General features: G+C 40.4%; 1 protein-coding gene across 1 annotated transcript; it reads right to left on the minus strand.

The window, feature by feature from the left end:
- On the minus strand, positions 1-25,574 carry SLC17A8 (solute carrier family 17 member 8). The gene is made up of 12 exons (XM_059846703.1): positions 25,299-25,574; positions 18,645-18,897; positions 16,441-16,559; positions 13,029-13,143; positions 12,470-12,557; positions 10,527-10,613; positions 9,469-9,608; positions 7,791-7,940; positions 5,157-5,289; positions 3,732-3,842; positions 2,236-2,363; positions 1-1,617 (listed from the first exon to the last, which is right to left on the minus strand). The coding sequence occupies exons 1-12, from the start codon at positions 25,439-25,441 to the stop codon at positions 1,279-1,281; spliced, it is 1,806 nt and encodes a 601-aa protein (XP_059702686.1). The 5' UTR covers positions 25,442-25,574; the 3' UTR covers positions 1-1,278.
- Between the last annotated feature and the right edge of the window lie 1,517 nt (positions 25,575-27,091).

Genomic DNA, 27,091 nt, shown 5'->3' on the forward strand with positions numbered 1-27,091 from the left:
ACAGGTTAGCTTTCACTTGAATTTAATGAGGCAGTAGTCATAATGAGAGACAAATTAAATCACATCTTACTGAAATTATCCATTCTGAAAAGAGTATTAATGCCACAATGAGTCTCTGAGTCGCAGTTAACTGAGATGATACAGCATGCTCCAATGTTTGATTCTAAAAATGGTAGAAAAAGGCTAAAGCCACTTTATATTGTCAATTGTATACCAATGGCAGAGGATAATTACTTTTATACATAGGTACCCTGTTAACTCTCAAATGGTACAGTGCTTCATTCATAGCAAGAACAAGACTGAGGCATTGAAAAGTTACAGATCCAGAACTAAATATTCCTGTAAGTAAGCTTGTTCACCTAAACAAGTACTATTGGTGATGAGAGCAGGAGCTCTATCAGTATAATACTAGAAAAATATATTCAAATTACTTCACAATGATGAATTGAGTGAGAATCCTAATCAAAACAGGGCTAAGATTTCCTTTCATAAGGATTATTAATATTGCATCACTAACAATGATTTTGTATTCAAAATTATCTCATGCCAGCACAAAATCTTTGGAGGGGGAGAAATTTTACAAGTATCCATTTTATGGTCTTATCCATACTCTGTGGGGTGTGCACATAAAGATATCTGCCAATCAGTTTCTAGGAACTGTTGAAGCAATCCTGTGCCACCTCTGCCACATGTTCCTCTTCCTCTTGTTGAGTGACCATTAGTAATTAATTACAGCCTACAGTCAGAAATCTGCTTTTCCCTCAGCTCTGATCTTTCAGCTTGAGCTTGCAGTTTGACATGGATTAAGCAATTCAAATGCCACCCTACAGGAAACCTAAAAAGGCAAAGCAGGGCTGCTTACCACAGACTGTGACACCACTGGAGACCCAGGGATTACACAGATCACCGTGGATCCACCATCTGGTATCACTTGTCCTTTCTCTGCTCAGATGAGATGATGAGGGAACTCCTTGCTCCTACAGTAAGCTCTACAGCTTGCATCAAGCAGGAGCCCTGCCAGGGCTGGTCATTTAACTGGCACAGAAGCTCTCCCACGGTCATACAATGTCTGGGAGAGGATTTAGGATCACTTATCCCAGTCCTACTGTTGTTAGCTTCTTACACACCATGGAGAGGGAACTATCACCCCTCAAATGTAGCCATGTGGCCAGATGTTATGTAATGGAATAAGACAATAAATGTGAATACCTGATGATTTGGGGCAGCTAGGCAGGAGTCATGGGAGTAGCTGCTATACAAATCTTACAGTTTCAAGTGTTAAGACAAATCTTGAAAATTTCCATTTTCATAATGGTAAGAAGTCTGTTCCTCCATGTCTTGAGTTACTTGCTTTTGCTTCTTCCATTCCCTTCTCTGTACTTCACTATTTTGACTGGTAGCACCATACGTTTTCTTTGGACTTACAAAAGTTTCATTGTTCATCTCTGTTTCTTCTGCCAGTTCATCCTGATCAATTATGCCACATTTCTCTTCACTGAGGTTTTCGGGGTCAGCCCATTCCTGCTTCTCCCCAGAGGCAAAGAGAGCGTAGAATATCACACCACTGTAATGCACCAGGGCTGCAATCAGAAAGACGTTCTGCCATTCTTCACGGGTCTGAAAGAATGGTGCAGGTCTCATTAAGTTTCCAGTAATAAGAAATATCACCCTCCAAATTATGCCATTAATTAGCACATATTGAGGAATGACTGTGAGCACCGTTTGATTCCTGATGCTGAAGACAGAGCAACTTATGAGAACCATTGCAAAGATTTTTTTTTAATATATATAACTACAGCAAATATATTAAAACTTAGGTTTCTTTGCTTTTTTCCTCACAGTAAAGTTTCTCTCTTGCATGTGAAATATTTGTGGAGTTGGAAATGCAGGAATTTCTCTAAGAACTACACAAATATTATTGTAGATCAATGTTTGCTTAGAAACTCTACCGTGAGAGTATGGATGCATTGCAGAGGAGTTTTCCAGGCCCTGTAAGCATTGCACAGTTGTATGGAGATACTACAGAGACTCACACTCAGGTGGTATTTAACAATGTCTGCCTACAGTGATAATTAGTTATAATAGCGGTAGTGGTATTTAAAAAGTGAATGTTTAAGACAAACAAAAAGCATCTGCAGAGACCAATGATGGAATAGTATCCCCAGGAATCTTTGAAATGTCTTAAATTTGTTGCATTACCTATCCCTTTTCCTAGAAAACATGGAGAAATGTTACCTTATGCTTTGTCATTGCACCAACGATGAGTGGGCACACCATTCCCGACAGCGTCCCCACGCCGTTGGAGATCCCCATGAGAATGCTGGCATAACGAGGGGCTATGTCCAAGTGATTCACATTGAAGCCTACAAAAAATGAGAGAAACAGCCAGCTGTACAGCACTGCACTACCAGGCCAACAGGGCTATCTACTGCCATTCTGGCTGAAGACTGAAAATGTTAGCAGCCTCCCTACTGCACCTCTGAAGATTATGTTGTATAGAAAATAAAGTTTAGTTTGGCCCTGCCTAAAGTGTCTATACTTTCCATTTTCTCATACTGGAACAGTGAACTTGGCAAATATTTTTAATTAAGGAATCAACACCTCAAATTAGTGAAATGTCTTCTATCTTTTTATTTATGTAGTAGTGTTTTTAATTCATTTCTTTCGGTATTTTAACCACATGAGTGGTTTAACAGAGTTTAACAACGTAATAAAAAAATAGAATATAAACCAGTAGGAAAAACAATTATTCTCACTGTAGCGTGTCTTCTGAGCACATATTTTATTAAGAAATAAAAACAAATACTAAATATCAGCTCAGATATTTATCATTCCTTAGGTAATGAAAATTAGTCACGTTAACTATGGTAGATTGCAAGAAGTGACAATTAATTCCAAGTGGGAGGTAATAAATAAGGTAAGAAATAGACTACTGGGAAAGTCCTGCAGTAAAAGCTGATTGATAGAAATGACCAGCTATCCAAGCACCTCGTAACTGAGCAGCAAAACCACTTCCCATCTGCAGAATCCTGAAATAACTGAAGACCAGCAGTTACTTTGCTGGTCAATTTTGTTCAATAGATCCACGTTCTTGGCAGTCTTCTTGGAAGATCTTCAATCTTCTTCAGAAAATCTCTAATCTTCACAGTGAAAGGAGTTTTTTTTCAGTGATGCTGGTACTGATTGTGCCACAAAACAGCTTGAGACTACAAAACGTGGGTGAGACTCATGGAAGCGTTAGAAACAACTTCTGGAGAAGGGCTGGATGTAGGATACAACAGAGAGAGGGCTGACATAGGAAGCAGAAATCGGGTGCTAGGGTTGGGGACAGAATTGCAACTGATAGCCTTTGTGCAACTACTCACTGCAGATTAATGCTCTCTCTCTCTCTCCGTCTCTCTGTCTGTCTCTCTTTCCTTTTAGGCATACAGATAAACAGGATGAAAAGGTGACTGACAGTGTAAAAGTATATTAGAAAATAACAGCATAAAGCTGATGTAAATTGGGATCAATAAAGAGCAGGTTCTTTTCAAAGCTTCAGGAATTGTATGCAACATGTTTCATAGACAGTGAAGTAAATTAGTTCTGATATGGGAAGAAATAACAAACACCCCATAAGCTGCCACATTGAGAGCAAAATAAATAATAGAAATTATGACAGTAAGAACAGTGAGGATAATAGCATCAATTTTATCATGAATAGTAAAAGCAAGAATAAGTTTAATTCTTACCTGAAATTGCAAAGCCACTGAAGCCTACTGCTAACACCAGAAAGGAAATAGCCACACCTTTTGTGTGAGAATAACCAACCACCAAAAGCAAGGTTGCTTCCATCCCAAAGCCTTCCAATGAAACACATGAGAATGAATTACATTTAAATTTCTAGTTGCCATGAAAATACTAATAAGCATTATCCAGAGTAGAAGCTTAAAATGAGAGAAAATTATTTTGTATCTTTTAGCTATTCTTGAATACAACTGGGAGCTTTGTGCATTTGCAGAAGTATTTGTATAGTTATTGTTTGAGAATATATTATTTTTTACTCCTCATTCACTGCTGTATACATGACCCAAACAGTTGGTGAAGTTAATTCACTGTATTCACTGAGCATTACAGTGCTCAGTGAATACAGTGAATTAACTTCACCAACTGTTTGGAAGACAATTGAGAAAGTGAGTATGTGCAAAGGGCAGAAAAATTCACAAACCCACAAACATTTGAGAGAAAGAAGAAGAACACTTGCCTTTAGTTTCTCATGGTTGTAGTGATACAAGAAGTTCTTGGTAAATGGAACAAAATAGTGTTTTACATTCAACTCTGTTATCAACACAACAGGACATCCCTGAGCATCACAGGGAACTTCCAGTCTCTGCCATTATTGGAACTTAATATTTTCTAATATGTAACATTACAATCCTTCTGTTTTGTTGTTTTAATGACACTATTAATATGCCCTGAAAATACAATGAATTTCACCATCCTTTCTGAAGATGCATAGCCAAGTTATATGCCATCACTGGCTGCAGGCATCTCTATTTCTAGGAGCCCGTGCCATCTATAAATAATGCAAGCCAGCAATTGGCAGTGGGCAACTAACTACTCCACAGGCTGTCTGGCTTGAAATCTTTTCTCTAATTCAGTACCAATCCTACATGTCACTGATTTTTCAGTTCAGTGACAGAATTGGAACCAAATGATTTTGTGCTGAGTTAAAATTTTCCTGTTCATCCTACTTTTTACCCCCACCCTAAACCTTCCAGCCTAAACTTGTCAGTGGGCTCTGCTGGGAGTAGCAAATGGCAACATGGCCAGTTACTTCAAGAACACATCCACTGGAAAAGGGTCTCTCCAGCACCATGGTACAGGGTTCACTTTGTATGAGTTTGCAGGTTGAGGCCCATTTGATCATACTATTCTATTGCCTGTTCAATTATTAACCAGACTTCTTGTCTCCTCCCTTTTTTAAAGCATGCTCATATGAGTAAGTATTTATGTCATGAGGCATCAGTTCTCCACTTGACACTTCAGATTAACCAGCTATAAATGCAATATTGAGTACATTGTCTCTTGTTACAATCAAACATGGGCAAAACTATGATACTTGCACTGACTGCAGCACACAATTGAAATGCCATATTTTCAGAATCCAATAGTACCTCCACAGTTCATGACCTTCCTTACAGTGGTAGTGGTTAAGATCTTCCTGCTCCGTAAGAAGTCAGCTAGTTGCCCTCCAATGGGCACAATGATTGTCATGACCATGTGAGGAACTGCTGACAAAAGGCCAACCTGCAATTAGACAAATGTGTGCTTAACTGTCATTTCTCCTTCAAGATTTAGAGGCAAGAGAACAGGAACCATAATGATTCTTCACCTCTTTTCCCCTGGATCACTTTATCTAATTACAGCCAATGCTCAAAACTGGGTGAGGGAGAAAACATCTTGTGGGCCAGGAGGAGAAACCACAGCACAAGTGAGAATCTCACCTTAGAAATGCCATGCAATATCCCAAGTACTCATGGTTTCTCTTTAGAGTTGCATGGGAGACTGTTCATATTAAATTCAATTGCAGACATCACAAAGCCCTGTCATTTGTGTCCTGATACTGGAGTGCTTTATCTTGGTTTTCAACTGTGTTTTTATATTTTTGTTATTCATGTTCTCAAGGACCTCCTTCCTGAACAACAAATCAATCCCTGCTTCCTGCCTCTGTGTAAAGGAAGGAAGCACCTGCATTTTGCACAGGGACTGAAGACCATGCAGCATAAAACCTGACATCATGAAATAATTTTACAAATAATTAAATAATCTTTTTTTTTTTCATTTTCCCAGAATCACAGAATTGTTGAGATTGGAAGAAGCCTCCTTCTGCTCAAGCTGGATTGCACAGAGAATGATTCCCAGAAATGTTGTCCAGACAGCTCCTGAGTATCTCCAAGGATGGAGATTCCACAACCAGGTAACCAGGTAATTTTTATCCCCTTCTTGATTTTTGTGACTTTTCATAAGCAATGGAGATCAAAGGATCTGAGGACTCTGAGGAGCCTGTTCCAGTACACAGTCCTCCTCACAGCAAAAAAGTGTTTCCTCACGTTCAGAAGGAACCTCCCATGTTTCAGTTTGTGCCCAGAGCACTACTGAAAAGAGCCTATTTTCATCTTCTTTACACACTCAGATATGTGTACATACGGATGAGAACCCTGCTGAGCCTTCTCTTCTCCTGGCTAAACAGTCCTAGCTCTCTCAGCCTTTTCTCGTAGGAGAAATATTTCCATTCCTTCATTGGACTCTCTCCAGTCTGTCCATATCTCTCTTGTACTGTGGAGCCTGGAACTGGACACAGTACTTCAGGTGTGCCCTCACCAGTGCTGTGTAGAGGGGAAAGATCACCTCCTTTTACCTGGTGGCCTTTGCATGATGCAGCCCAGGATACCATTAGTCTTTACTGCCAGGACACACTGCTGGCTCATGTCCAGCCTGGCGCTCAGCAGGACCCCCAGGTCCTTTTCTGCTAAGCTGCTTTCCAGGACCGTACTGGTGCATGGGCTTGTTCCTCCCCAGGTGCAGGGCTTTACAGGTTCCCTTATTGGGCTCCATGAGGGTCCTGTCAGCCTGTCAGCCTGCTTCACCAGCCTGCCAGGGCTCCTCTGTACAGCAGCACAACCCTGCAGTGTAGCAGCCACTACTCCTAGTTTTGTGTCATCTGCAAACCTGCTGAGGGTACACTCTGCTGCATCTTCCAGGTCATTAATGAAGATCTCAAATAGGATCAGACTCAGTACAACCCCTGAGACAGAGTTTTAGTGATCAGCATGTCATCTTCTAGAAGCTTTTCTTTGAAGAAGTAATTTAGAGAGAAGTTCGAGTTTACTTTCAGCAGTGTGCAACCTCGTTACATTGACAGCTGGTTTTACACTGGTTTTAAATTAGTGAGGTTCACAGAGATGGAACTAGCATTAATGAAAAGCAGCTCAGAATAAATAGATGGACTTTTTCTTAATATTCCTCTTCATCTCCATGCTGTACTTACATTTGGACTGTCATTGCTACCATGGCACAGCCATTGCTTCTCTTGCAGAAGCTGGGCACACAGTGCTCCCAGAACAGATAAATAATGATGTTCTTTGTTATCAGCCTTTGACTTGCTTGAAAATAATTACCACAAAGCAAGTATGTTTGCTAAATGAAAGAGTTTTTAAAACTTTTCTAAAACAATTCTTCTGTATTCCTCATTCATGCTCCGTAGAGGAAGTGTAACAATTCTGATTTTAATGAAATGGTGGTGGCACAGAATATAAAGAATTTGATCTTCATTGCTAATGAAAAGTCACAAAAATCAAGAAGAGGATAAAAATTACCTGGTTAAATTCTGAATAGTCAACACTAAACAAAATGCACATTTCTATTTACTTAGTGGTTTTTCATAATATGAGGGGGCTTTTAATCAACTATTACCCAAAATAACATCTCCATTCTTTCCTTTTTCTAATAATTTCATGCTCACATACTTTTATTTCTATCAGGTCAGCAGAATTATGTCATGCCAAATACTGGGAATAATCTCCTGTAATGATTCCATGTCTATCTGGTTCTCCTCAAATAACCAAACCATAGCACTAAGTGCCATGCCCAGCTATGTCTTTAACATCTCTAGGTATGATGTTCACCTCCTCTCTGGGCAGACCATTCCAATATTTAACCACCCTTTCAGTGAAGAAATCCTTCCTGATGTTCAACCTAAACCCCCCCTGCTGCATCTCCTAGGCCACTGCTTATTCTCAGACATTTACCTTGCTTATTGCAAATCCAAAGACTTCTTCAAAGTAAGCAGGCTGACTTATAAGGAGCAAATAGAAGGTCCAGCTTCTGCAGAAGTTTGCCACAATGATTGCATAAACTGGCATTGAAGTGAAAAATCTCTTCCATGGAGTACTAAATTTCTAGGGGGAAAAAACCCAAAAAAATTGGGTAGATAGAGGCAAAATAAAGAACCAGTATCTTTTATTATCAAGTCTATTACATACATTGCATACAACTTACATCGCAGATCACTTAAAATGCAAGTGAAATATATCTCATGAATTGCTGGCAAAAACAAGGTAGAGAAATTTTCTTAGAAGTTGGGATGTTAAAGGTGGATACTGCACTGCTATTGTCCTGCTTACTGAAATACATGAGGTCTTCTGGAATCCTGCTAGCGGGATAACAGGATCAGTAAAAGAATCAAAGAAAACTAGAGAAAACCTTGTGCCATTCCCCACGTTTTGGCATGATGCAGTTTGAGACACAGAAAGGAGTTGGAAATAAGGGTTGTACAGGCTAAGACACATGCAGTAGTGCAGCAACAAGCAGCTACCTGCTTCAACCTAATTCATTTAATTCAGAAAAAAAAAGGCCTGTGGTAGAGAATTTAATTTCTGTAACTTGCTTTTTTGGCATTTTCAATTAGTGTTATGCTCCAATACTCCATACAGCAGGAAACATACTTCAGAGACCTATTGATTTTTAATAGAATTCCAATCAGAAGCTGAAATCTGTGGCTATGGCAATACACAATGATATTCTCCTTCTTTTTGAAAAAAATGTTAATTGTGTTCTACGGGCCACCATACACCTGCAGTTGTGCATGCACCCAGGAACTTGGTACCAGTTTCCTCTGCAGAAAAACCATCATGCTGCAAGGAAAATCCATGACCTGGAACAAGTGTGTGTCTGTGTGTGTGTGTGTGTGTGTGTGTGTGTGTGTGTGTGTCTCCAGCCAAGCCTTGATCAGCCAAATTTCAGATACATGCCCAAAAAGACAGTCTGGTATTTTACACTCCTAGCAAGGCTGTTATCCAAAACATGTAGAGGAAAAACCTATAGTTACTTTGCTCCAGAGTGTTCAAAACTAAAAGCTAATAATGAACAAGAAACACCTTTGTTTTTCACTACTGGCAAAAAAAGTTGCCTAAGGGAACAAAGGGAAGTTTGATGGGAAAATAGGTTTTAAATCAGAGTTTCCGGGATCTTCTCAGAGAGAGGATGAGAAGTCTCAAAGGATCTGAGTTGCTGTGGGAAAGAGCAGGGCAGAAACCCAGTCCTTAAGCTATTAGATTTGCAATCATCCTTAATAGGAGTTCAAAAGGCCACTGGATAATTTAATATCTGGAGTCAAATTCTTATTTAGCTAAATCCATGAATATTTTTTAGAACAAGCATGACAGTTACTCAAGAGCAGGAGACCAGAATGTGTGGTAACCCCCCTCAAACCCATCCCTTCCCTCCCTAAATCAGAGAAGCTCAACAAGCCAAGAGCTTAAACAGCATTACGAGTTTTCCTCATCCAGTCCAGCTGCAAGAGCCTGATTCCGCAATTATCTTGAAAGGAAAAGCCCCTAGTTCAGCTAACAGTATCCATCCAGTCATATGCTGATCTTCTGCAAAGTCCTCACAAATGACTACAAGGAAAGCCTTTTTTTTACTTACACTTGCATTAGCTAGGCTGGCTCCTTCTCCTATACTTGTTTCTATGTATATCCTTTCTTCACTGGTTATTGTTGGATGCACAGCAGGGCTCTCATAGGCGTGAAGCAGCCAAAACACGTACCAAACAATCCCAAACATTCCTGAAGAGGCAGGAAAAGCAACTTGGTGTTCAAAGCCAATAAAGCTACACTTCAGTATCTGCAAGCCTTGGCGTTTATTTCAAGTGCCAGTTAAACAAAACCTGCAAGGAAATTATGCCCAGGAAATAACAAAATATGGCAACTAACTCTGTGCATATTGTATGCCTGCTTGCAAAGCATTTGAGTATTTTGTTACTTTTATTACATTATGCATGGGGCAAAGAAAAGGCAAGAAGAAAACTCTCTGTAGAACCTAGGGGGAAAAAAAAAAAAAGCAGATGGGCCATAAAGTGGTGGGAATCTGCATGAAGGGACTTCACTGTAAGATGGAAATGGCAAATCTTGTGCTGTGTCCTGTATTTCCAGGGAAGACAGAGAAAACCCACTTTAACTGGGCTGCTGATGTGCAAGGCTGGTTGTAGCCACCTCTGCCATACACTGTGAGGGGAAGAATGAGGCACCACAGATCAGCCACCAGGCCATACCCATGGGACCACTTTGTAAAGGTGACACTGCTTTATTAAAGGCGGACAGCATAGGGAAGATTTCTCAGGGCAGAAGTTTTCCATTTGGCTCCCTGTCAGCAGCATTTGCTGCAACTTTTGCTGTTAGTGTGCGCTCTGGGGCAGTCCCACACAAGTGTTTGTGCTGTGGAGCAACGTTTGCAGCCACATCCAATCCTGTCATTGAGTGATCTTGGGCTGCAGCCTGGTCATTAAAATTTTACAGCCTTTTGTAACAGATGATTATGAAATGAAAGCTCTCAGAATCTGCAATAAGTAGGGAATAAATTGGAGCACCCATTTGCAACCTCTTCATTCATCAAAATAACTTTGATCCATCCTTGTTGGACAGGTTTTAGTAAATGCCTGGCAGTACTGATCTAGTGGCAGATGACCTTCATATTAGGCAACTCACCATAAATATAAAAGACTGATGACCATCCTATGTACTGTACCAGCACACCTGCCAGGGGCATGGCCACCACTGCACCTGCGTAAGACCCTGAGGAGAAAACAGATCAGTGAAACATGTCAGCTGTGGTAGGGGTGGGGGCCCAGCTTTCTGAGCAGATGATCCAGACAGGTGCTCATGAGAGCAGAACTGGAGGGATGTGTTTGACTGACTTTTTATGAACTTTGAGAATGGGATGGAAGTTGCAGAATTTAGACTGGGGTGACAGGAAGCACTGACCCCTCATGAGTCACCAGGCTCATTTTGCAGAGTGGTGCCCTGCAGGGAAATAGGAATTGCAAACCCAAGACTGATGACAGACGACAGCAGAGGCATAAGCTATATGTATGCTCTTGAGAGGGAAATCCCACCTGGCACTGTGGTGTGGGAGGTGAGTTTTGGAGAAGATAATGGACCAAGTTTCAGAAGCTTCATCCTGATGACTGCAGATATGTTGGGAGGCTCTTGTCATGGCCCTAGACCGATGACCACACAAGCACTGGTAGCAGAGATGGTGTTCAAACCAACCCTGAGTCTGTGTAACCATGCTTAATTCATATTAACAACATAAACAAACAGCTGGAATCAAAAGGCAGATGTTGACAGGGGGGAAAAAAGAGGATAAAAATGTGGTCTGTGCCAAGGTTTCTGATTGGGAAATACATAATACTGGTGAAATATATTTCTAAGTGTCTTGTGGAAAGAGATGAGTATTTAAGTGCAATCTAGATAATAGGTTTCAGTGGAAGACAGTGCCAATGGCTTTACATGTGAGGAGTGTTGCTCTGAATTATTCTAGGAAATGCGATTCTTGTGGTTTTGAGAGTAGTACATCTTTTGTTAATAAACATTTGTTAATGCTCTAGTCATTAGCAAATACTTCTCTGCAAGGGTTCACAGTAATCCTTTTCCTTCATCTTCATGTAATTAATTTTTCCTACAGCTTTCCTACAGAAAAGCCGTAGGCCAGAATGTACATAGAAAAACCAGGAACCTGCTTAACCTGGATTTTCCTAATTTTTCCATTGTTTCTATGCACCTTTCAAGTGCAAGATCAGTGACCTGTAGCCACTAAAATGGATGTCGAGCTGAAGGATGGATCTTTCTCTAGAGATCCCATGCTAGGAATTACATGGAGGGAGCACTGAGAGTGGAGAGGCCTTTCTTTGGGTCTTTTCTTCTGCAGGAAGTGAAAACACCTAAATAATTAAAACCTGAAGCCATCTATAGTAAAAATAAAATTCCCATAATATACAAACACGGGGTTTTTTCCACTTGCTTCACTCTTCCTTTTATTTTTTTATTATTTTTTTTAGTGCTCTATTTTCCCCAGCCATACAACTCTACTGCTGATGGACAGATTTTTTTTTTCCTGTGACTTTTACATCTTTACTGAACATTTTCTCGCACAGACCTTCAGCTGTCAGCATTGGAAAGGGACACAGAGAAGAGAGCAAAGCACATGTCTGATCATAACTCAAAACAGAATGAAGGAGGGCAGCAGCTGGCAAGAAGTCACATCACCTCTGCTGCAGTATATTGAGCAACCAGCCTAAAGTAATGAAGATAATTTCAGATAATTTTTAAAGGTGTGCTTTTTTAGAAGCATCCATTGAGTATGTATAATACATGGAGTCTCTAAGGATGATGCAAATAAAAAAATACAATATAATTTCTCTCATGTGAACCTCTCGACCCATTTTAGTTTATTATGAGAGTGTTGGCTTTAAATGACAAAATGATGACATATTAAACAAAAAAGGACTCACAAGTTCCTGAGCTTAGGGTACAAGGTGATTGTAGCAAAGGGCAGAGTGTCTGTGCAGCTCCCTTCAAATAATGAAATTAATAAAATAAATCTAATCAGGATCCATGCTTACAAGCACCATACAAGCCCATGGACTCACCACAGAATGAAGTGGTAGCCAGCCTGCTTCTCTCCAGCGGCGGGGCCCACTTACTCCACATCCCGTGGCAGGCTGGGTACGTGACGCCCTGGCAGACATTTCACACATCACATGATTTGCTTTCTCTGCATTCCACTTGAAGCAGTTGCTGATGCTATCCCTACTGCCTAGCTGTTTGTCACCATGGAATGATACAGGAAGGGTAAGGAAAGTCTGGACAGACTTGATTGTTTGAGTATGAAGATGTCACACTAATCTGAATGACCTATTACCTGAATAGTAATATGTTCTGAGGTAAAAACACTGGTTAGTATGTGCACTTGATGGCACGGGAAAACTGAAATAACTAAAATTGCTGCACCAGAAATATACATTTTTCTTTACTTTAAGTAAACTTAGAAATATAAATCAGTACAATTAAAAAATTATACCTCAAAATGAGCAGCAAGTAAAACCGTATATTGATGAGAAATCCTGATTGAAAGAGATCTTACAACTTCTGGAACCAAATCTCATAATCAACTCAGTTTGAAAGGACCAAAATGGTGTGTGAGCCTACCTCCACCAAACCTTGAAGAATCCTTACAAACATCACACAGCCATAATGCACTCTTGCTGCAGAAGGGATGATCATGTTCAGTGTAGATGTCAGAAAGATAGCTGCACCAAATACCCTACGGAGAAAAGTAGCATGAAAGGGAATACAATTATTATCTATTCTTCAGAAGTGTTTTCATGTTCCACTTTATAAATATTTATAAACTTATTTTAAAATATATTGTTGCTATTCTTTTTTTCTTTTAATAAGTATTCAAATTGTTTGCATTTCAGTCTCAAAAAACTTGTTCGCAGGAAATATAAGCGACTTTATTTTTGTGTCTGGTCTTATTCACAGTAGGATTAATGGTTGTGTTATAGCATGAAAAATTTACAGTCAGATAAAACAACACTGTTTTATCTAAATCCTCTACACCTATTGACAAAAGCAACAACCCACACCTAGAGAGCTCATTATCTGAGTGACAAGAAAGCACTAAACAGATGAACACAAAAGCAAAGAAGCTTAGCAGGCTTCTACATAAATCAGCTCCTTTGTCACTTAGAGAAGTGACAAAGGAACTGATTTACACAGAAACCAGTCTGAAAATATGAATTGAAATACAAAGTCCACAGTCATATCTTGACATTTAGGAGACTGCTTTAAAAGCCAAGTAAACATTTAACTGAGAAATAAGTATTATCTCTCTGTTGTGATCCCTGAAGAAAAGACTTCTGCCTTTTGCTTTTTTACCACTAATAGAATATCAGGTCTGTTATCATAACACTGTTGACTCAGGGAACTGCAGCAAAGCATGTGAATTAATAACCATGTGAAAGAAGAAACTGTAACAAAAAGAACATGTTTAATTATCCAAACAGCTATCTCTAAAGACTGAATTTCCAATCTCTGCTACTTCTTTTAATGCCAACTCTTAACATGCCTAGGTTGTAAATGCATCATTTATACTACTATTTAAAGAGTTGAGTATTGTTTCCACAGAGGCAGCATCTTTTCATCAATTCACTGCCATTTATCCCAAAGAAGTTTGTCTCCACTTTGACAAGAAATTTTCCAGGTTTTTTCAACTCATTCACATATTCTTCTGTCCTCGCTACCACGATTCCTGGGCAGCTGCCACCTTTGGATCAAAACAGACTTCTTCAGCTACAGACTCCTCTGCCCAGCAGGGTGCCCTTACTGAAAACTGATATCAGGAGGTGCCTTTGTGTTTCATGCATCCACCAAACAATTCTGAAATCACATTTAGATGCATGTTTGAGGATAATAACTAAGTTAAAGGGATGGTGTCAGTACATGGTTGATGAACTTTTTGGTGGAATGCAGATCTACATCAATTTGGGTGAATGTAATAAGTAAATTACATAGTGTTAGAAGGGTTTGGTGCAAACCCACAAAGCACTCAATATTTTCAGCCATTATGAGATCCATTTTAATCCCTCACTATTACAGATAATTATATGCATTAGAGAAGTGCCTGGGGTAGGTCATCCATACATATGTTCAAGGTTGCACAATTTAAACAAGTGTCAAAGGAGTCTTTACCTAAATCTGTAAGGTCAGTATTAGCATAGAATCTCATTTCCAGAGTGCAGCTGAGAAAAAAGAAAGTTTTTCCTCTTTCTAGAGCTGGTAGGTTCATTGGCCACAGAACCCCTGTTTTCCTGCCCTGTGTCTTAGCAAATAACCCCTGAAACTGAAACTGGAACTTGGCACCATTGGTGAACCTACCTAAGCTGAAATTGGTTGGGTAAACAAGGAATAAAGGAAAAACATGGACTTAGTGAATCCTATTACTGCAAATAGAAATTCTCTTTGAGCTCAGCTCTGGAGCTATTTTTGTTCCTCAGCAAATTCTACTCCTAAACTCAGTTATGATGGGCAAATCCATAGTGTGATATTATAGTATAGCATTAGATTGAGTTGGAAACTCTCACGGGAATAAAGGCAGAGCTTTCTGTGCTTGTGAACAGCCTGTACTTAAAGAAACACTGCTGACAGAACACATCTAGTTATGGTGCAAACATGGTTATTTTACTGTTTGCAAGTAAATTAGGAAACAAAAGCTGAACTAATAATATGCTGAATTATTCAGCCAACAGTGTGCACATCTGTGTTTTGGAGCCCTTCTGCTGCAAAAGCTGGTGGCAAGACTAGAAAGGCTGGAGAAGTTATTGAGCTTAGCTAATTTGTTTGACTTATGGAAAAATATTATTTGGCAGATGGAAAAAAATATTGTGCCTAGGCACTGTTACGTGGTAGAGAAATAAATAATTGAGGATGAGAGCAGTGCTGAAGAAGCAGTGCAAACCAAACTCTGAGTACCTTTTGTTATGGACAGTGGAGAGTGGGACTGAACAGTCCGGGCAATTCTGTGGGATGACTGTTCTGGAGAAATTTCCACAAGAGCATATGGGTGGGAAGAACATTCAGGCAGTCTTGTAACCCCCACAGCTCTTTGCAGAATGCAGAAAGGAAAGTACTTTGATTTGGGGCAAAAACTGCTTTTAAAGACCCTTTCCAATTCTGACACTATTTGTAGATAAGTCACATCTTGTTTGTAGAAAATGAAGTTAGTACCAGCCATCCTTTTTTTATTTTAATCTGTAGATCCCAAATACCCTTAATAAGCACATCTCATAAACTCATTCACAACAGCTGTCTTCAGACAGCCACTCTCTCTCTTGTGATAACATTCAAAGTTCTGAAGACCTTTTAAAGTAAAGTCCAAAATAAAAGTTAACATTGACAAAATTAGCTAGTTTTTCTTATTCACATTTTCAAAAGCAGTTGAATAAAAAAAAATTTGACAAACACATTGATCATAAAAAAAAAATATTTGTACAGATTCTCAGACTTCACCAAGCAGAAATCAGGAGGCTCTATTAGAAGTTCTATGCAATCTTAATTATAGTCAGTACTGTATCCAGCCTTGGCAAGGATATTTGTGTGCATGAGGATAGATTTGTGAATTCAGATCATAAATAGTTCTGTAATTCCTTAATTCCGAGCTTCAGTCCACAGGGACTGTGAACTGTTAAAGGGGGAAGACTAAACACTGCTGAAAAACCATTGTTTGGTTTTGACCATTGTTGGAAGCATTAGGTGTGATTTTCCTTAAACTCTCCAGAAAGCATTATTGTTTAGAGAAGAAATGTGTAAATATTTGAGATGAACAAGTTAAATTGAAAAAATCAGCAATAGACCCATAATGGATGTCCTGTCCTCTGAAATAATTTTTGATTAATTATTATTATTAATTATTATTAATAATTCTTGGTAAATACCGAATTTTCAGCTTCAGATGTGCGTTTCTGAAACACTAATTTGCTATTTTAATAATTCCCATTTACACAGTGTAAAACAGTTGTCAGGCTCTAAAGCTTAATTCCTTTGCTTGTTGGTTTTTTACCTGTTAGCAGCCAATTTGTTTGAGATGAACCCTCCTGGAATTTGTGTCACAATGTAACCCCAGAAAAAAGAGCCATGAATGAGTCCTACAGTCTCTGGATCCCAGTCGAATTGGGCTGTCTGTAAAGGAAATGGGACACATGCTGCAAGATAAAGCATACTCATTGTAAGGTAACAGTTGCTTAGAAGTCACACAGAAGCCACCCCGTGCTCCAAATCAAGCCTCTTTACACTGGCTGCTCAGGACTGCTGAGCTTGAAAGCCCCCAGTTAAGGCAAAAGGATGTTCAATTCCCCTGAGATTACTGCTTTTGCTCTTAGGAGTGGGAAAGGTTTCAGCCATAAAGCAGCTAATGCTGGACCTTTAACTTTGCCACTTGCCACTGCTTCCCCCTGGGCTCCTTCAGCTTGAAGCCTTTGCTTTCAACACTGCTCAGAGTTATAAGAAGGACCTGATACCTTTCAATGGACACATCCATTTTCCCAAGATTATCAAGGCTGCTGAAATCCTTTGAGCTGATCTGCTTCCTGGTCAGATTTGTTCATGGCTCTCCCTGTCAGGGCCCAACTCTGATCATCCACTGTCAGCATGAAATGGCATGGAGCAGGAAAGAGTTGGGGGCAGGGAGAACATCTGAAGACAAAGCAATCTAAAAATAAAACCAGGTAACACTAGCCAGTGACTAGTTTATCTTTTGTTAGAAGTGATGCCAGAGTAGCCAGTTGTCACTAAAATACCAGAGAGAAGCGGCAACTGTAGTGATAAGCACTGACATCTCTTTTTACAATATTCCTTTCTGCATGTTAAAAGAAAAACAGTTTTTCCCACTATATTGATTTTTTGCTCAAAAAGAAGCAAACTGAAAAACAGCTCATGGTTTGACCAACAGCCAGACGGCATTAATTAGCCAGACATGTTTACAGAAGGCTAAAGGGTTTCCTTCCCCATCAACACTCATTTTGATGTGTCCCACTTTCCTGTGCTGAAGCACTTCTGTTTAAACACCTAACTTTCTACTGGCAATTTCCAGTTGAGTTTCTAGGTAGTGTTAATTTCTGAAGGCAGAAACACCATGAGATATGGAAGAAGGTTCCTCCTGATTCAGGAGATGCTCATGCCCAAATGCTATGAGAAGAAATTTACTCCCATTTTCTGAAATTACCTCTTCTGAGCTTCCCAACCTATGCAGGCACATACTTTCTCTTGCTTAAGTACAGAACCTGGAAGTCCCAGCAGGACCCTGGGGAGCAGGGATTAGACTGAATAAATACAAATTCAGCAGGAAGTCTAAGCATGGGTCCCATGATCATGAGTCATGGATACAGGCATACTTTTAACATTGGAAATTTATGATAGACATTTTCTGCACTCTTCTTTACCAAAAGTTAAAAGATGCAGGAGAAAAGCTGATAAATATTTGCACAGCATTTCATTCAAGAGTCAAGATTCCTATGAATTTGTTAGGCCAAAAACATTCAAAATATATCCAAAAAAAAGTCAACAAGTAGAGCAAATGTAGAGATTTAACTTCATAAAATCCATAAAGGGACACTTGATATCACAGCCAAATACTGAGGGAGGATGGGGAATGCTGTGGTATGGATTGAATGCACCTCCTGGGGTGCATTGATAAAGCTGTGTAGGATCTGCTGTGGAGCACATGCCATCCACTGCAGATTTGAAAACAGCTTGGCACCCAGCTCTTAATAGCTCCAGACAACAATCTACATTGTCAAAAACCAGATGCCTTATTGCCAGTGACTGCTTTAAGATCTCGAAAATTATCCACTGATATGAATGTAGTGGCTGCAGCCCTACATAAAATAATTGATAATTCCTTCTGCAGCAGCATCAGAGCACATTTCCCTGAGAGAGAGTAAAGAGCAAAAGCTTCTGCCACCACAGCAAAATCTGTCTACAACTGACAGATCGGCGACCTGGGAGACAGGCAAACCAATTCAGTTCTCATTTCAGGTACTTATACCCTCTCTATGACACTGCAAATCCTCAGATCCTGAAGGTTTTTAATGTGACTTCATCACATAAATAGGAATTAAGTGCCTGCACATCTACGCGCATCAAGACTGACGTGTCTCCCTCATTCTGCTTTTTTAATCTGTGTCTACACAGGACTTTGCTGCGTGGCATTTGGGTGATTTCACAGCGGGATCTGCTCGGAGCAGTGAAAGGAAGACGTTTTCTCACCCGCAGCTCTGGCTTTCCGTCGACATAGACAGTGTTGTTGTTGACCATCTCCACGATGGCCACGCCCAGGTTGCACCTGATGCCGAAGGAGATGCAGAAGCCCAGGCCGCTCATGATGGCGATGATGTAGCGCTTGGGCAGGCCGCAGCACTGGCACTCGCACCGCGCGGGCCGCCGGCCGCTCGCGGCCACGGGCCGCCCCTCCGCCGTCAGCTCCAGCGGCTCCTCCTCCACGGCGCTGCCGTCGAGCTTCCTAAACACACGAGGGAAGGGAAAATGAAGGCGCCCCGTCGTCTCAGGAAAATTTGCTGAAACGTGGATGGACAGCTCCATGCTCCGGTCCCCGGCTAACTCCGGTTGTGAGGTGCTTGTCTCCGGGCAGTTGTGAGGTGAGCTGATGCTGGACAGGCTGTGAAAGGTTAGCAGTGACCACGCTTTTTCCAGACAGCCACCTGCAGCAATGCTCACAGGCTACTCGTGAGCGTAACTATGAGATCTAACTGGAGGTCTGTTGTGATAGAGTTCCATTGATTCTTTGGAAAATTTACATTTAAATTAACCATCATTTCTGACTAGATTTACTAAGCAGAGCTGCCAGTATGTTTCAAGAAAAAAAGCATGGCTTCACTCAGCCCCAAACTTCCTGGAATTTGTTGTCTCCTGTGAGACAAAAATCAGGGCTGTAGAGCAGAGGAGAAACCTCTCTGGCATCAGATCCCCTATTAAAGACACAAAAGAGACAGACCCAGACGTTCTTTGCCCATCAGCTACCAACTAACACAGGAGTGCAGCTCCTCAGGCTTTGCATATCCAGCCTTTACTTTTCCCACAGGCAATCTACCTGAGATATTCATGTTAAACGAAATGGCACTTCCATGCAATCTGGAATTGCATGATAGCACAATTAAAATTTAATGGTCTCTCAGTCTGATTAGGGCTATTAACATCGTGCTGCAGGACCAGGCAAAGTCTGTGGTAGGAAAGGTGAGGTAAGAAAGAACTAGACACACCCACCAGACCAGAGCTAAATAATTCCTTTTCTAACATTACCTTTCCAGGTCTATTTTAAAATGCAGATTATGGTTTTTCTGACATGCTGAAACACTTAAGGACGTGGCTAGCTGTGACTAACCCACTGAACAGTAACCATAAGCTTAAGGTTAAGCCTTCACTAAGAGAGGCCTTGATCATCAGCCTTTCAGTTTTGGCATCACCCTGAAGCACTGAGCTCAGGATCCAGCTTTTTTTGTGCCTGCCATGGAGCACTGTGAAAATATGAAGTTAATTAACCTAAAGGAAGCCAGCTTGCCATGTAAAATGATGAGATTATTTCGTTCAATATTTTCTGATAAGGAATAACTTATTTCCTTCTTCCACACATCTAGTTGAGTGTATTTGAAATCTAATGTATGTATTTGATATGTATTTGAAACATCAGTTTTCAGTATGAAAATCAACATAAACAAAAGCTGACAGAGCATACATGGATAGGCTATGTCTGACTGGGTTGGGTTTTTTGGGACAGTGTTGGTTAAATCACTGCTTTTCCCAGTTACTTTAAGTCTAAGGTAAAGGTTTAAAGTTTTAGGCTCTAGAGCTAACTGGAGCATCATTTACCATATCATTCCTTTTTACATCACAATATAAACCCATTATTTCAGCCACAGTCTTAGGAAAAAGAAAATAAGCATGCTACAGTCCATCAGCTCACGTTTTCAAGAAGCACTAGAATCACAGTGTTTTGGGCCAGAAGGGAACTCCTGGGATTATTTTATTTAATTCTTTTCTCAAACCAGTGCTCACTGCAAAGTTACATCCTTAGCTCTTTGTCAGACTGGAGCAGAGGCTTTCCATTCTAGCAAGGTAACATAGAAAATGTGATCTTACTGTGGTGTTATTGGGGGTGATGGAGATCTTACGATTCACCTGCAGGGAAACAGCATTTGTTAGTGAAATGGGAGTGCAGACACTAATTCAGTCAGGCACTTGAAAAATAAGACACCAATATTCTATGCTCTCTCTATGTGTTAATAGAGGCAAGTGTAAACAGAATGAGATACCAAAAATAAAGACCTCAGGAAGTTAAAAAACAATTGAATAATTATTTTTTAGAACTGTTGTCATCTACAAAGTGTTATTAACAAGCCAAAATAAATAATTTGTCTTCCTCTAACAGAATATAAGATATTGATGGAATTAAATCAATTAACAATTTTCCAAATATACCAGACATTAGACTTTAGGGGCTGCATTATTTTGGACAGCTGGCAAAGATTAGACACTTCATGCAAAGCCAAAACATCTGGATGTTTTCAGCTGGCTGTCAATTCAGATAGGAATGAAAACATCCTTCTGCTCCAAATTCAGTACTAAAAGTGGTGACCTAGGACTAGAACTAGGGGCCAATATTGTCTCTGCAGAGAAGTTAATTATTCTGCTATTGTATTTGACTAATGAAAAGAAGAAAGTTGAGGACTGATCCATCACTCCAAATCCACACAGTTTATTTACTACTCCCAGAGATAATTTCAATGCCTCTATACCAGGTTTGTCTTGGAGAAAACTATCTTTCAGTAGCTGTCCAAACACATAGGTATTAGAGAAGTGCAGACGTTTACACAGTGTCTGCACTGTTTTTTTGGTCTTACTTTATTGAAGAGGTACATAATGAAAATATGGCAACTCCATGAAATTATGAGAAATTTATCTTCCAATTAATCCATGTATTTTTGTAGTGTCAGTGAAAATTTTTACTAGTTGTGGGCCAATGACTTAGAAGAAAACTGCTTCAGGGCCAGTGCTCTCCTCTAATTATCAGCCTCATGCAGGAGATGCAGGTGTGCATTTTCCTGCACAGGAAATGTTCATTTCTTAGATCTGTTTTTCCTTTTTTCAGCAAATGTACAACATTTGGAAAGTAAGAAGAGCTAAGTTATTTGAATCTGCATCCATATTCTGTGCCCAAATGTCATAATAACTTTATGCAAAAATTCTCTTTTTTATTGAATGCCTACTCTGGCATATACAGAATTTTGAAAGCATGAAAGAAATTTTAAATATCCCTATCAGTAATAAATAAAATCCCTAAAGCACATATACATTCAGCACTCTGTATTTAAGGGGGTTTTAGCAGAGGAATTAGTTCTTTCTAGGTGTACTAGAATTTCATTTTGTTTATTAAAAATTCATTGATTCTACAGTAATAGGGAAATGTTAATATCTGTTGTGGTAAAACACATTGTAGAATGGATTTCATCAGATGTGGCAGCTGGAGCACAATCATACACAATGTTCAAAGCTCACACCTATAAATCCAGTAACTACAATGATCTCTGCGTAACTTCAGAGACATATACAGTAATTACCAAAAAATATCATTAATCCAAAAGCAGATACAATCTCCTAAGATTTTATTAATTCTTCGAGGATTTGTCCAGGTGAAAATTTTCTATAATAAATCCTGTATTTGATGCATTGGTACCAAATCCCAGCACAAATATCCAAACTCTCTCGAGTTACTCAGGGCATGGGACCTCTCTTGCTGGTTTCTGCGTGGTATTTCCATGAAGCCCCCAACAAGGCTCAGACACTGAGGGACTGCATGGCCCAGGTGCTGCACTCCTGGGCTGCAGGGCAGTCTGTCCCCAGTGCAGTGGCAGAGCACTGCAGGGATGTTTGCCCCCGGGGCGCTGCGGTGCAGCGCTGCACCAGTGCTCTGTGCCCTGGCACCAGCAGTGCTACAAAGGCACAACTCGTGCATCAGCTGGGTCTGCAGCTCACAGCACTGCACAGTATGGAAGGCACTAAGTTCCCCCTGCTTTTGCACAAAGGGAAAATCTGAGAGGAATAACTCCGTGATCCAGCACAGTCAGAGGAGCCCCGTCCAATGCAAGCGTCTATCACCCAACTGCTTCAAGATGCAGTTTTCAGCAATTTAGGCTAATTCACCAAGGGACATCTACAGCAGTCAGAATGACACCTATCAAGGCTGCACTTCATACAGCAGCCATGTGGCATGGCCCATTGGGCTGTAAACCCACTTAAACACCTCCCACTTCACCAAGAAGCCCACAGCTGCCATTAGCTGGTCCAGGACTCCTGAAATCCTTGGAGTAGGGAGAGTTTAAGATCTTACTTCAGTCTTTGGCTTTTTCCTTGACTGCAGTAAGTTCACAGAAGGACCAAAGTGTTTGTGCTTGTCAAGATGATCTGCATGAAATCTTTCTTTTCTGAGAAACATAATGATGGCAGAGCCACAACTCTGATATTCATTCACTCAAGCCTTGAATTCTCTAATTCTTTTATGGCGCCATTGTATAAAATTAATCAAGAAAAAGACCACTTTTGCATTAAAATAATTTATACAAAGCATTTACAACATTTTTTAAAACATTTTCTAAGATCTCACAAATTAAACTGCTGCCAACAGCCTAAAGAAAGGATGGCTCTTGGGTCTCTCAGTTCAGTCTTCCCTGCCTCCCTTCCAGGATCCAGACAGCCTAAAGTCACCTCCTGTGAGCAGACTCTTATTTTGCAGCACCCACCAAATAAGCACACCTGTGAGGAGGCAGTAAGCTGCTTTATGCTGCTTGTGCTTTAGCACTAGAGCTGGACTGTGGATAATTGCCATGGAGCAGCTGCTCTTGCTGCTTCTCTCTTGTTTGCAAGACAGAGGAAATGTGGCAGGAAGGCATAGGCCAGTCATATTTACCAAAGTTAAAACATGTTTTTCTACCCACTTTGTCAGTTTCGACATCAACACACCACAGTCAGTGAAGTCACACTTGGAGGTTTAATCAAGGATGTGCATTATAATAATTCATCAAATTATGATGAATGCTAGAAGAGAAACCAAATTCTTTGCTGATTTTCACCACATTAAAGTCAATTGGATTGGATGAATAGCAAATTCAAGGTTGGAGCTGGTATACAGGTATATATGCCACCATATAAAAACACAAGTGTGGGCTCTCATTTGCAGACTAAGCTGTAGAGAATGAAGTTCATATTAAAAACATGCATGTTTCAGTCATTTATGGAAACTTTCAAATATGACTGCATATTTCCTACAGGACTGCTCAAGTTGCAGCAATTCTTACTTAGATCTGACTGCAGACAAAATAAAAAGATTTTATAGTTTGGATTGTTTCCTCTGCTGATTGGTACATCTAATGAAGGCTCTGAGATACCTATGCTTAAAATAGGAAATAATTGAGTTCATCAAACTTGCTTGCATCTCAAGTGATATTTGGGTTAATTTGATTCAGGAGCAGTGTTGCTGAAGTTGGCTGTCTGTACTATCAACTGTGTAGGAACTGGCATGACAGCTTTAATACATGGCTACAAGAGGAGAGCAATCTGGATAATCTAAGGTGAGCCCAGTGTACTGCCACATCACGTATTCACTAGATACAAACCTTACAGGTATTTGGTCAAATTGACCAGCAGAGCCCACAGCAAATAGAATTTATCACTGAATAAATGAATTGAATCAATGTTCTAAAAGATAAACAGATTTCCTGGAATTACTGTAGTGTATTGTAAAAGCAAAACAAAAAAAGCAAAACATCAGGCTTCATCTGTAACACTGTAAATTAAAAAAAGTTAAGTAGAAACTGTGTAGAACACAGATAGTCTGTTCACATGATAAAGAAATACAATAACTGCAGTATGATATGTGTAAATTCTTACACATTTTCTTGTGGTCGAAGGCTTGGTTAGATATTCCAAGAATTATTTCTTGACTCAAAATAGCATTCCCAATAGAAGGCAAAGGGGTGGATATGAAAGCAAATGCAATTCAGCCACTAGAAACACCTTCAGTTAAAATATTGGCCTGATCAACACAAAGATTTAAAACACAACATCAAGCATGAAAGAAATGCCACTAACCCCTCTGGCTCTCATCTGTTGATTACACAAATAAGTGTTGTCAGTAGGCATTAAAAACATAAAGAAGCTTCTCTTTAAATGAGAAGTATCTTCTCCTTTATGAAACTGGTAATTTCTTACATCAGATTTTCATTTCTCTAAAAATAAGAATCCTCCATTTCTTGGTTCATAAAACCATCAGGTTAAGATGAAAATCTTAAATCTTTTCCCTGATTTTGATAGCAAACAGCTGCTTCTCATTATTCTCTCTCTAATTTGCTAGTGTCAGTAAACTCACACATACACATCTCTATTCAATACATTTTCTCTTACTGATTTGGAACAAGTTTTTAAAACCCCCAAACCTGTAATTTAAGAACATTAAGTCTAATTTCAAGAGTGGCATCGCTGGGAGTGTTAATTCCCATTAAATTATTCCCTTTTCTCATGCAAGTTAAACCACAGAATTAGTCACACTTAATTATTTAAAGTTTTTTTAATTAAACAGTTCTTCAAGCTCTTTTTAATATTAGAACATTATTTCATAATTTATTTTCACCTTTCCTGTTTAATATAAACATTCTATGATCTACATTCATTTGCTGTTGTAACTGCTCCTTTTACATCTTCTGTCTTACAGCAAGCTATCTCACTCTCTGTACTCAAATATTAATTTTGCAACTCTGTAGTCTGCTTTGTGTTTATACATTTTATTTCTATACTGCATTTCTCTTTATAAATGGAATCAATGGACCTGTCTGGGAATTTTCTGTTGGGTTTTACCTTCTCAGATTCCCCAGCGATTCGCTAATGGTGTTCTTCACCTCTTCCTTTCCTGGGTTAAAAAATCTTTCTTTCAGTGAACCAAGACCTTTAAAAGGCATTTTGTTTTTCTTCTTCAGTAAATCCCTTACGTTAACGAGCATTCACTTCTGCTGTCATATTTCCCAACACCAGAGCCGGGAGCCTCCACCAGTCCCCGCGGTGACCTCTGCAACAACAACCAGTTGCTCAAGAAAGGAGCGGGTAAAAAAATAATAATTAAAAAAAAAGTCAGATCTTGCAAATCCAGAAGGGAAAGGCTGTGGAGCAAAGCCCCCCCAGAAGCACTCAGGGGCTCGGCGTGGCCCTGGGAGCAGCTCTGGTACCTGCTGTCGGTACCTGCGTGGGGCAGCGGCTCCGGGCTGCAGCTGGGAGCTGCAGGTGCTGCTCAGGCCAGCCTCCCTGGGCAGGAGGTGCTGCCTGCTCCACAGGCAAACCTCAGCCTGGCTCGCTGGGGCTCATCCTCAGTGCATCCCTCCCTCTCTTCTTCCCTCCCTCCCCCCCTCCCCTGCCTCTTTCACACCGAGATCCTGTGCAAGGTGGTGCTATAGTAACAGACACAATACCTGTCCTCAAGCCACTCCAGTTCGCTAATAAGACCTCATCTATGGCAAGGGCCAGCAGTTTATTAAATATTTACGAGACCTTTCTGCAGGGAGGGAATTATTGAAAGCTACAGCTCCCATTCACTGTGTACCCCCCACTCAGGGGAGGCCCCCTACCCCAGCACACTTGCTGGTTTGAACCCAAAGCTGCCTTCCCATGCCTGGTCATTTATTATTGATGTTGTTGGGCAGAGAGGCATGGAGGGGCATTGGTGCAATGCTGTTTGAATAAGCAATGGAAGACCAGCCATAAATTGAATGCATTGCACTTTTGAAACACAAAGTGGCTCAAAGAGGTGAACCAGTCCTACTCAGTGTGACTTTGTGAAAACAACACTCTTCCTAGCGTGGCAGAAAGCACTTAATGAAACTTTTGTGGAAATGCAGCTGGCCACTCCACTCATCATGCCTGCACATTGGCTGGGGTCAGTTGTAGAATTTCTGCTTTTGGCAAGGCCTCAGATATTGGATTTGGATTATGGACAAGTTAAAAACAAACAAACAAAAACCCACACACAAAACCAAAAAAAACAACAACAAAAAAAAAACCAAAGCCTCAAACTATTTAATATATTTCCTCTCCCATCAGTCCCTCCCTTCAGGTGACGGGGAAAGCAGAAACTCTGTAGGTTGTCAGAAAAATGGAGAGCTTTGTGTTTGGCACATTACCTCACTCCTACAAGGAAAGTGAAATTAAGTACCTGTCAGTGCCTCATCAGGCCAGCAGCACAATAAGGATTGATTGCCCCTGGAAGTCCCCAGCTGAGAGCTGCCATGTGGAGGGCAGGCAGCTGCCCACCCCCCAACCCCAGCTCCTGTTCTGCCACCAGCCACCTGGTGTCCCTGAGCCAGTGGGTGACTCTGAACCCTCCCTCCTGCCCTGTCCTTATCCTTCCAGGCTCAGGGGCCACACTTTCCCCCAAACTTCTGTTCAGAGCTTGGTCTACTCAGACTCTACAGAGAGACAGAAGAAAAAAAGAAACCCAGAAAGCAATTTCTCCAGAGAAACAAACTGGATCTGACTTCTTTTCACTTAAAAACTCCTCATTTGGGTGTTTGAACTGAGTGAGCAGGTTTGAGAGGGATGTAAATCTGGGCCAAAGCTGTGCAAGGACCATCCATCCATCCATCCATCCATCCATCCATCCA

Source organism: Haemorhous mexicanus, chromosome 5, assembly GCF_027477595.1.
Source record: "Haemorhous mexicanus isolate bHaeMex1 chromosome 5, bHaeMex1.pri, whole genome shotgun sequence".
Taxonomy (NCBI): domain Eukaryota; kingdom Metazoa; phylum Chordata; class Aves; order Passeriformes; family Fringillidae; genus Haemorhous; species Haemorhous mexicanus.